This window comes from Misgurnus anguillicaudatus, chromosome 16 (genome assembly GCF_027580225.2).
Source record: "Misgurnus anguillicaudatus chromosome 16, ASM2758022v2, whole genome shotgun sequence".
Lineage (NCBI taxonomy): Eukaryota > Metazoa > Chordata > Actinopteri > Cypriniformes > Cobitidae > Misgurnus > Misgurnus anguillicaudatus.
The window spans coordinates 9,850,813-9,863,799 of record NC_073352.2 but is presented as its reverse complement, the minus strand read 5'-3'; the positions used below and the strand labels follow the sequence as shown (position 1 = coordinate 9,863,799).

General features: G+C 37.6%; 1 protein-coding gene across 2 annotated transcripts in view; it reads right to left on the bottom strand.

Moving 5' to 3' along the window:
• The window catches only part of aff2 (AF4/FMR2 family, member 2), a 295,072-nt gene that overhangs the window by 88,148 nt on the left and 193,937 nt on the right, over positions 1 to 12,987 (bottom strand). For both annotated transcript variants that reach the window (XM_073854091.1, XM_055177532.2), the window contains exon 9: positions 10,051 to 10,088. In XM_073854091.1, coding sequence (XP_073710192.1) covers positions 10,051 to 10,088 — 38 coding nt within the window. The remainder of the gene's footprint in view (positions 1 to 10,050; positions 10,089 to 12,987) is intronic.

Here is a 12,987-nt window from a genome sequence, read left to right as displayed (position 1 = left end):
AGCTGGAAGGATGAAATACCACTGAGGGACTTCGTAAGTTATTCGACCCTGGATAGAAGCTTGTCTGTTTGGTGTTATCACTATAAATCCATCTGCGTCTGACTGATGGTACTGGAAAATAACTATTAATCAAATGTGTATCAAATTTAAAGACCTGTAGACTATTGCATATCCTATTGGGTGATTTAGTGCAAAGAAGAGATACATTTGTGAATTCATTGCAATGCACTACGAATTGCCTGAATGTGGACAAAACATGGCATTGTAAAAATGGGAGCACACCTATAATGCTGTCTAAGTAGGCAGGTTCCTAGATTTTGGAACATAGCTAATATTTCACCTCTTTACCTGCTGTTTTCTCCATAATGTAATGCACCAGACTGCGGCCTGGTGAAATACAGGGGCTGTTTTTTTGCGGTAAGCCATTAAAACATATTGTTTGGAACGAGCGGCGATGATGGCGAAACGGCAGCTGATATGATACATAGCACAGTGAGGCGAGGAGACATGAATAATGATAGAGGAGAAAATAGAAGATGGGGGTGAGGAGGGGAGGGTGCGCATACTTTTTTCTCCATCTCCATCTGCCTCTCTTTTTCTGCCGGCCGGAGAAGCGCCTGATGTATTTGCTGCTTGGCTGCCCACAGAGATTGCTATCAGCCAAGACCCGTCTGCGGAGGTAAACTCAATACGCATATTTTCCCCTCCAACCTTCATAACATTTACTTTCAAGCCCTCCGATTTGGCGTGCGCGCGTACACGTGTGAATTTTCAGAGGCGTAATAGTGTGCGATTTGAAAGCGTGACCGCAACGCTTTGGCCTTGCGGAGATGGGATACAAATGTAATGCAAGATGAATCGATCGATTGAGGTGTAATGTGAAAGCCGGGACCTCGGTTTGTGGTTGTGTTTTCGTTAATAAGTTCGGGCGCAAACCAATCAGCATTTGCTTGCAAATGTACTCGCAAAACGAATGTTAATGTTTCTGGCACGATCGAAGCGTCCAGATGGTGTTTCTAGAAACATTTAAAATCGTTCCATGTAACAAACTCAAAAATCAGTTTGACTGACGTGATATCTGTGTGTATGCTACTGCTTTAAAACTAGTTGTCTAACATTTAAATTCGCACTTCATGTGCCCTGTCAACACAACATTATGGGAAATGACAGATGGTGTTTTACTGTAAGCACTGTTAAATAAGAGTAGTACCTCTCTTGGGAAACTTTACTGTCTCTCAATTACTTCAAATGAAATATCTGTCGTTAAAAACACATGTTAAGTTAGAGAAGTTGTCTAATGGTTTGCACACATGCTCCTGACATGTTGAGTGTGAATGGCTCTGATCTAAGTGTGGGCAGTATGACAGAAGAAATGATATCATTCATAATACAGTAGATATATCTGTGTCATTTTCAGTGGACAGGTTTGTTATATAATTAACACACCACAGCAACACACAAAAGGGTTAAATAACTAGTTTATACAGTACAGTAGCAGAGTGTGTCCCAAACACATTGCTGTGCAATGTCACAACTTGCCACAAATTGTCTTCGATCAAAGGTCACGTGATGTAAATATGTGAATATATAATTATATATATAGTGAATATATATATATATTTTAAAAAAGATATGTTGCCCATCTATATATTAGTTTTTCTATGTTGAATTTTAACTTGGGTCACCTAATGTTAGACTATTTGTATTTAGCTATTTTGTATTGCTCCAGATATGTTTATAATATTATTATTATCGTTATAATTTATAATGCCTTCACAATTCTCTATCAGAATTTACATCTACGTATTAGATAAAACATTTTGGTTACTATTAAACCCATTAACTCTTTCCCCACCATTGACGAGATATCTCGTCAATCAAGAGAAAACGCTTCCCCGCAAATGATGAGTATTTCCGTCTTTCCGCAATACCGCTATTATCCACTAGGTACACAAACAACTTTTTAAAACCGGAAGTATTGCCCTATGACAAGCTGCTGCATGTCCGTGTCTGTTTGAAAGATCGCTCTGAATGGGATCTCTATGAAAAGTCCGTCACAAAAATGGAATTATCTCTGCTTTTTGCTCAAAATGTGGTGTTTTTGCAGAAACCTACCCATATTCAAAAGCTGATTACAAAAGAACCGCTGAAGGTAGGATCAAACGTTTTTTTGTTTTGTTTGAAAGCAGAGGGTCTGTTCTTTCATTTCGTATATTGTATGTTTATATATTTGAAGAAGAACATTTTCTGGAAGGCATTCAACTTTTGTGAAAATAATGAAAAACGCTGGTGCTGGCTGCCAACTTTTTTAAAAAACGCTGGCGGTGAAAGAGTTAAAAATAGGCCCCATTCACAAGCACTTTGCAACTGTAACCAAATAGTAACCAAAATGTTGTATCTAATACGTAGATGTAAATTCTGATAGAGAATTGTAAAGGCATTATAAATTATAACGATAATCATAATATTATAAACATATCTGGAGCAATACAAAATAGCTAAATACAAATAGTCTTACATTAGGTGGCCCAATTTAAAATTCAACAGCTATCAGAATTTACATCTATGTATTAGATAAAACACTTTGGTTACTATTAAACCCATTAAAAAATAGGCTCAACTCACAAGCACTTTGCAACTGTGGCCCATCTATCAGAATTTACACCTATGCATTAGTTAAAATGCACTGGTTACTATTAAACCAATTAAAAAACAGGCCCAACTTACATGGACAGCTGCCAGCCAACCTCATACTTCACAACTGTTGCCCATCTGTCAGAATTTACATCTATGTATTAGTTTTAAATGCATTGGTTACTATTAAACCAATTTAAAAACAGGCCCAACTTACAAGGACACTGCCAGGCAACTTCACAATTTGCAACTGTGGCCGATCTATCAGAATTTACATCTATGTAATAGTTTAAACGCATTGGTTACTATTAAACCAATTAAAAATAGGCTAACTTACAAGGATGCTGCCAGCCAGCCAACCTCACACTTCGCAACTGTGGCCCATCTATCATAATTTACATCTATGTATTAGATAAAATGCCTTGGTTACTATTAAACCAATTAAAAAATAGGCCCAACTTACAATGACACTGCCAAGCAACCTCACACTTTGCAACTGTGGCCCATATATCAGAATTTACATCTATGTATTAGTTAAAACGCATTGGTTACTATTAAACCAATTAAAAAATAGGCTCGACTTACAAGGATGCTGCCAGCCAGCCAACCTCACACTTTTCAACTGTGGCCCATCTATCATAATTTACATCTATGTATTAGATAAAATGCCTTGGTTACTATTAAACCAATTACAAAATAAGCCCAGCTTACAATGACACTGCCAAGCAACCTCACACTTTGCAACTGTGGCCCATATATCAGAATTTACATCTATGTATTAGTTAAAACGCATTGGTTACTATTAAACCAATTAAAAAATAGGCTCGACTTACAAGGATGCTGCCAGCCAGCCAACCTCACACTTCTCAACTTTGGCCTATCTATCAGAATTTACATCTATGTAATAGTTTTAATGCATTGGTTACTATTATACCAATTAAAAATAGGCTAACTTACAAGGATGCTGCCAGCCAGCCAACCTCACACTTTGCAACTGTGGCCCATCTATCATAATTTACATCTATGTATTAGATAAAATGCCGTGGTTACTATTAAACCAATTACAAAATAGGCCCAACTTACAATGACACTGCCAAGCAACCTCACACTTTGCAACTGTGGCCTATCTATCAGAATTTACATCTATGTAATAGTTGAAACGCATTGGTTACTATTAAACCAATTAAAAATAGGCTAACTTACAGGGATGCTGCCAGCCAGCCAACCTCACACTTCGCAACTGTGGCCCATCTATCAGAATTTACATCTATGTATTAGATAAAATGCCATGGTTACTATTAAACCAATTACAAAATAGGCCCAACTTACAATGACACTGCCAAGCAACCACACACTTCGCAACTGTGGCCCATCTATCAGAATTTACATCTATGTATTAGTTCAAATGCATTAGTTACTATTAAACCAATTAAGAAATAGGCCTGACTAACAAGAATGGTTGGCAGCCAACCTCACGCTTCAAAAGCACAAGCAGTGTCAAATCTGCCCGAACCACCACACGCTGCTGCTACAAGCCGGGCCTCAAACAGTCTGACCTGCGAGGGGAGTGAGAGCTGTCCAAACAGACAGGAGTCGAGTGAACAGCACGGTTGTGTTTGAGAGGTCAGGTCTCCAGCACAGAGGCTAACAACAGGCTCCGGCTCTAGGGAAAAACAAGGCCTTAAGATAACTATAGCCTCAAAGACTCCCGAAACACACAATAAGAGACACGAAAAATTGAAAAAGTGTCACAAAGGTGGAAATGCGTGTGGAAATGGTGAAAATTAAAGGGAAGTATAGATTTCTCATCAAAGTCTAGACTAATCAGTGAAAACTGCGAGACAAAATAAAGTAAAAACAAAATAAAGTAAAGAAGCAAGTAACTCTTCAAGTTAGCCTCCTAAATCAATCTGACAGGTTACTATTTTTAAAAGGCATTTCAGATGCATTCCAGGCCAGTGAGTTTATCAAAAGGAGTATAAGCATTAAGTTATATGAGAAACATGATCTCAAGAGAGTGAAATACCACAAATTATTTTGCACAGCTATTATGCTAGATAGCTATTGTTTACTTTGTGTGGCATCCTACTTGAAAACTACCAAACCACCTGTCATTACAGAGAACAACATTACTCAAGCACTAATTTGGTTAGCAAGTTCATTCGAAAGCTATCAAGTCTTGTTTTTAGAGAAAAACATCAAAATGTGATTCATTAAAGCATGCATCTTACGATCTCATGCTATTTCAGATCCATACAGTACATGATTTCATGGTTTACCACTATTTGAAAACTCAACTCATGCCGAGCCAGACTTGTTAACACTTAAATTCCAGCCTGATCTCATGAGAATTCATACATATTACGAGTTGGCTAATTCTTATGAAGGTAATCGCGCAAAAACGTATGATTATCATAAAAAATCCAAAAACGAAAACCCGCCCCTAACCCCAATGGCACAAGGGTCAAAGCAAATCGTACAAAAATGTACGAATTCATACATATTACGAGTTGGCTAATTCGTATGAAGTTTATCGTGCAAAAACGTATGATTATCATAAAAAACCAACAACGAAACCTCGCCCCTTACCCCAACATCACAAGGGTCAAAGCAAATCATACAAAAATGTAAGAATGGGTCGTACGCATTAGCCACCTCATAAAATACGTATGAATTGCCATGAGATAGCATTGAAAGGTCCACTGTGTAGATTTTTAGTGGCATCTAGCTGTGATATTGTAAATTCTCACAACTCACCCCTCCTTTTCGAAACGCATAGAGAAGCTACAGGACAAACATGTCATCGTCTAAGACAATGTAGTGACAAAACGCGCTCTTTGGAGCACTTTGTCCATTTAGGAAAACTGTAGAAACAAGGTGGTGCGAAATGACAACTTCAGTGTAAGGAGACCCGCGGTGTATGTAGATTAAAACGGTTCATTCTAAGGTAATAAAAACAATACAGTTCATTATGCAAGGTCTTTATACACCACTGATAATATAGTTATGCATATTTTATTGCATTTCTGTCAAGAGATCCATCTAAAAGTTAACACATTGCACCTCTAAGGCATGTCATGAATGATGACACAACAATTTCAAGTTGTGGCTGCAAAACAATTCACTCCAGCGGGAAAGACTCACATGTTATTCCTAGAGCCCCAGAAAATAATTACAGAATCATAATGAGCAGTAATGTTCAGAGTCTGACTTTTGAGCTCAGAATTAAACCACAGTGCTGCTAGGCCTGTCGAGCCCTGGGGACGATCAGTCTCGCGTCTGTATGGACGGCCGGCAGTGATGCAGTGAGTTTGCTGCAGTATGGAGCCCAGGGCTGAACTGTAGGGGATGTTTTAATGGGCGCATTCCATTGCTAGGACTGCAGATGCTAGAATTGGGTTAAACTGTCATGAACAACGCAGACCCCTGGCAGATGCCTCACAAATGTCTCAGTTCAGTGTTAATTAAAAACACAGCAGGCTGGTTTAACGCTAGTCCTCTAACCAGATAATACCAATTCCTGCAATGGTTTGTGTATTCAGAGCCCGGCCACATGGATTTTAGTTGTATACATAAAAAAATTCTATTGGCATTTCCTCCAGATAGATCTGGCGTTTTGGAAGCCTGAATCCGCAATTTTTTGAAACTGGGTACTTGAGTGGATAAATCTGAACATGAGACATTTCGTGTGTACAGCCAATCTGTATATTTTGTGATACGATGATGTCATAACCCCAATGATCTCAACCTAGCAACCTTCCGATCCCGCCTCTTTAAGTATTTCCGGTTATAAGCAATTAATGTGCGGTGACGTGCAGCAAAGGTGGTGAGCAGCCTTTAAGCTTCAAAAATGCTCTACACAAACCTATGGGTGACGTCACGGACACTATGTACATATTTTTTACAGTCTATGGTCTCAACCTCAAGGGTGCTGGACACAACTTTTAAACGCGTCTGAAAACGCCTTGAGAATGCCGAATGCCAGCTGTTTTTCAACCGAGCGCTTTGGTAGCTCTGATACTTCAGCTGTGAGCCGGTTGGTTGCTGTAGTAATGTCCCGCCCCTCCTCCATTGTGATTGGATGGCCGTGTGAGAACTGACATTGACGAGAGGAGCTTTTCACTCAAAGTTGAATCTCTTTCAACTCTCGACGCTCAGCGCCAAGCGAGCGCAAAAAAAAAATATGCTAGCTGCTGGCTTATTTGGTTTACCACTATTTGAAAACTCAACTCATGCCGAGCCAGACTTGTTAAACTAACACTTAAATATCCAGCCTGATCTCATGAGAATTCATACATATTACGAGTTGGCTAATTCGTATGAAGGTAATCGCGCAAAAACGTATGATTATCATAAAAACCCAACAACGAAAACCTGCCCCTAACCCCAACGGCACAAGGGTCATTTGTACACAAAAATGTACGAATGGGTCGTACGAATTAGCCACCTCATAAAATACGTACGAATTGCCATGAGATAGCATTGAAAGGTCCACTGTGTAGATTTGAAAACATGCTCCGGCCGCGGGCGTAAAAGCGTTGGTGTGCACGCCCCCTTAGTCAGACACCGCTACATCACGTAACAGCAATGACAACAAAAATGGCGGAGCACATGTTTGTGTCCAAAATGCCACAGGAAAAAGTTAGTATTTTAAAAAAGTGATAATGTACAGCCAGCCGGTTGTTATCACAGAATGATTCCTGACAGGTTGGTGAGATCACTTATTTGTGATAACAACTACTTGGATGTACGTTATCGCAATTATTACTCGGCTACTTGTCATTTGTAAGCTTACTTGTAAGTTTACTTTTAAGCCAATATAACACATTAAAAAACAAAGTGAACTTGGATTAGATTTTAATAATTTATAAATAAAGTCTCGTAGATGTTATTTATTATGCATATTTATATTGTATTTAATTTTAAGTATTAGATTGCTGTCAAGATGACTCACAGTACCCAGATAAGGCTGTCTTATCAGTTTCATGGTTTTATCTGGAAATAATAAACCTTGGAATGTCACCAGTGACCAACTGAAATCAAGCATTTCAGAGTACTGTGTAATAATAACTATTCAATTGTATTATTTATAGAGCAATGATGTCTCTTATAAAACGTTTGTTACATTTTATAAAAGCAATAACTTGCTGTCAATTTTACTAAATATGACTGCTTTTCAAACCTCCAGAACAAATCAAAGCATTGCTCTAAACCACTGTGACAGAAATCACGCCTGTGCACCCAGCCAAACCATGACCACCACCACAATCCCCCTTCCTGAAGCAACCCAGCACTCACTTTACTAACTTCAGCTGTGATGAACCCCTCTCCCTTCACTCCCAGAGCCTGGAGCACTGGCTCTCAACCACACACCCACTACTGTGGGAACGGCAGAGCTTCCAGCATCTCTGGTCCCAGACTCCCTCTGTGGGAACACGGCTGTAGGGCATGATTTCTCTCTGTCTCCTTAATGAGGCCCCATTTGCACCTCCTGTTCCCAATCCCAAGCCATCAGGACCACCATTGAAGAGAGAGTTTAGATGAAAATAAAAGCTGTGCTATAATGTTATAGGGGTGTATCCTTGAATAAAGCTACTGGAAGGATGGGATCCCTGGCAGCAGATCTGAATGGAAATAATTATAACATCTATGTTATGTGCCTATTTGCATTGGATTTCATTTCCATGATGTGACATACTTCCAAGGAAAACGTCCAAGGAAACAACATAGGCTGGGATTTCATATGTCGGGATGTGATTAGACCATTAAAAGTAGGCTATTATATTATTGGTACACAAAATCATTGGTGTGCAGTCTTTGGTTACAGGAAAACAGAAATTCACTTTCTCAATTTTGGACCAGGAACATTCATTAAAGTCACAATGACATTTAAATAAAAAACTGTAATTTGTTCTGGAATATTGAGGTATTTTTTACAAATGACTTATCAGTGAGCTTTATTATTTAACTCATTTCGCGCCAGCCTTTTTTGAAAAGTTGCCCGCCAGCATTTTTTTTTACAAAAGTTTCACAAAATGCCCTCCAGGAAAATTTTCTACTAAAAATATATAAACATACAAATATATCAAATGAAAGAACATACCCTCTACTTTCAAGCAAACAAACAAAACTGGAAATAAAACCGTTTCATCTTATCTATATTTTTTTTTTGCTTATAAACTCTTAAATATGGGTATTTTTCTTTAAAAATTAAATTTTTTAGCAAAAAGCTAAAAATGATTGCATTTTTGTGAAGGAATTTTAGAGATCAGATTCAGAATGATTATCAAAACATACACAGCATTTAAAATGAGTAAATAATGTTTTGGATTCCGTTTTTTTTTTAATAAATTGTGTCATTTATCAGTCAAGTGGATAATCACGGTATTACAGATTAACATAAAAATTCATCAGGAACACTTTTTTATGCCATACTATTCTGCGATAGTTTCACGTGCGCACGCAAAACTTTCAAGTGCACACGCGAAACTACATTTTATTTAATTTTTGCTTCATGTCCTTTTAGGGTCTCCGTAAATTTTTGGTGTATACGGACACAAAAAAGGGCACAAAATCCCATTGACGCATCCCATTTATCCAAAGGTACTAAGGCATCACAATATAAAGATTTGTGATGGGTCTTATGATGACATGCCAGTAAGCAAACACCAAGTAATGTGTTGAAAATCACAATGCAATCTGCACTGAATCTTTAAAGATGTATTTTAAACATTTAAAACACTTTGTTTAATGTGTTTAAAAATCTATGTTAAAAAAATACTATTTAATAAATACAATGGCGTGTCATTCTATAGGATTGTATCCCATAATTGCAAAAAAATAACATTTATACTGATGGTTTCTATGACCCCAAATTAGGTTATATTTCGAAAATGTCCAGGTTATCGCAGCTCTTACATGGCTAAAAACCAAATAAATTCAAAAATAGTCAAACATGGTTCGTAGATGTCCCTGAGGAGGTATCCATTCACATCGAACACATTTGCACACAATGAGTTCATATTAATACCTCAGAGGTACAAAATGTATACATATCTGTTCCAAATTGTGACCATTTTGTAACAATACACAACACAGATCTAACATAAAACATTTAAGACTGAAAAAGCACAAACCAAGTATGTAGAAAGTTGGTTGCCTGCAATTACATGATTTAACAACCATTACACAAAAGTATGCAAAATGCTCCCACTGACCAATCAGCATGAAGTACTCCACAGAGCGCTGCAGTTAATACCAATTCATCATTCTCTAATTTTCCTATTGATAATCATCTACAATGCTTTATGCAACGATTATTTCCAGAGCTCCGTCTCTACACACAACCTGCTGTTTGCCCACAGCCACACCAGCAGCACAGAATAAGAAATGAATTGGAGTTGATTAGTCACTTACTTGAGCGGAGCGCTCCTGGGCTTGGGCTTCTCAGCGGCCTGTGAATAAAACAACAGCCCATCAGATTAAAGGTCGATACCTCCAAACATCACAATATCTGAATGTCTCACTCTGCCTTTGTTTATATGAGAGTCTGGTACTTAGAGAGAACAGTTAAGCATGACCAGAAACAGTAGATCAGTGTCGCCTGAGGTAAAATATATTGATTTGCCGCTATGTGGATTTTATTCAGGCAGAGCGTTTGTAAATTCACATTAATTCATGTAGCTCTTAAGTATCTGTAGTTTTTACTGGGCCTTTCCAAAGTGGTAATAAAACAGATGTCGTCAATTGGCCATTACCCCAATACCTCATACTGTATATTAAACAGTGGTGGCCGGTGACTTCTTTACTTGAGGGCCATGTCGTCGTCACAACATGTATGTATCCCGTCATGTGTGTGATTCGTAATTTCAAAATATGTGTTCGTGTCATGTGAATCTGTGTGTCTTATCAAAATAAGTGCCTGCTGCAGACGCGTCTAAAGGGTTTATGATAAAAGAGACGCTCACGTTTGCCAGATACTCGCATAATCTCATGCGTAATCAGAGTTTACTGTTAAGGGAGTGTCTTGCATGTATTTTGTGAATGGGAGCGTCTCTTTTATCATAAGCGGTTTTAACGCGTGTGAGGCAGGCACTTATTTTAACAAAACACGTGTTGTACATGTTTCACATGACGCAACAAACACATATTTTGAAAACATGAACAACACACGACACTCCGAACACATATTTTGAATTTGTGCTCCTCGGGAGAGCAGTCACGAGGCACCACTGATATTAAATAATAACTGTGGAGAGCATTTTTAGACTTTCATGGGAATCTTACAAAAACTTACATGTAGCATTTCAGCAAATTAAGAAATCATATTTTGCCTAAAGACTTCAGAGTCTATGTATATATATATATATGAAATTTATTTATAATATATATATGTATATATATATATATATATATATATATATATATATATATATATATATATATATATATATATATATATATATATATATATATTCCAGTATTGCAGCTCTTAATTTCATGGGTTTGATCTCAGGGAACACACATACAGAACAAAGTATAATAAAAAAAAAACATAACATAAACAAAATTACAAGTACAGTAAACAGGCAGTTTAACACATAGCGTGATATATAAATACTGTTAAAAAATTCCTCACTACTTAAATTAGAAATATGTGAGAGATTGTAATAAAAAAATCACAGTGTCTTAAAGTTTTAGAGTGAAATTAGAATTAACATAATATTGATAGTGATCCATATAATATTTGAAAGATTTTGTGAGATTTAAAGGAGCAGGGCATGAAAATCTGACTTTTTCCATGTTTAAGTGCTATAATTGGGTCCCCAGTGCTTCTATCATCCTTGAAAATGTGAAAAAGATCAACCCAGTAGCTTAGTTTTGGTAAACCATTCTCTACAATCACATGAAAAAAATAGGTTGTTGAAATTTGGCTCTCCTTATGATGTCATAAGGAGCTCTTATTATAATAATACCACCCCTTAATCTGCAATATCCAACCACAGCACTGCCATTTAGGGCAGAGAAAAGCACAATTGAGTTTTAATTGCAACAAACCACCATCATTGTGATCAGTGTTTGAATTTTATCAGCTCATTTGCATTTTAACCCTCTGGGTTCTAAGGGGTTTTTAGGGCCCTGGAGAAGTTTTAACTTGCACTGACATTTGTGCTTTTTTCAGTTGCTTAAAAACACAATAATGGCAAAAGTCTTATAACACTGCATTCAGCACAAACTGGGCAACTATATTATATGATCAACATGTATGTACATGTTTGTATTTTTGAGTGAAAAATGTTTATGCGTGGTTTTTGAAAAAGAAAAAAATTAAGTGACTGATATAAGTCCACAAAACCCATACTAAACATGTTTTCCCAAGACTTTTCAAAACATGATCTAGTAGTCTAGAGATTTTCTTTAAAATGATGTGAAAATCATTCTGCTTACTCATTCAGATAAAACAATATATTGATTTACAATTTCAAAGTCACTTTTTGGTAAGGAAGGCAATATGCAAGGAGGCTGGAAGCTCTTGAATAATCTGTGATTGACAGCTGAAGAACAATACACTTGCATAATGAACCTTTAGGCAGTAAGACGACGCCATTACGTGTTTGTTTGTGAAAGCAACACATGCCTTCCCATGAGTGATGATCCTGCGTTAAATAAACTTACTGTGCAGAGATATATGCAAATAAACAAGGTTTTAGATGTGTTTAGATGCGTCTTAATACAAAGTGCGTCAAATATGAGACATTGTGTGTTTGTGTGTGCGTTTGGCCGTTGATCGCGTCTGACTGAAGCACAAAGAAAACATTAACGTCTGGAGATAACTTTTATTTACAGGCGAGAGTAAACAAGTAGATGTAATGTTTACAATCATATCTTTTATAAGAATACCACAAAGCGCGTCAAATATGAGACATTGTGTCTTTGTGTGTGCACTTGGACATCGATCCCGTCACACTGACGAAGCACACACACTCGCGTCTGTCTGGAGATAACTTTAGGCGCGAGTAAACAAGTAGATGTGATGTTTGCAATCGCATCTTTTATAATGATACCACAAAGCGCGTCAAATATGAGGCATCGTGTGTTTGTGTGTGCGTTTGGACGTCAATGGGGTCAATGTTTGAAGCACACACACTCGCGTCTGGAGATAACTTATCTCCAGACGCGAGTATAACAGTCGCGAGTAAACAAGTAGATGTCATTCTTCCAGCACTCGGATTAAAACTCAACACAGCACTGAATGGCTGCAGAGACGTATAGTCTCCATTGACTGTGCTGTTGACTAATGAATATGGATGATCTCTGCTCTTCTCTTCAATGGAGTGGGGCGTGGCTCATTAT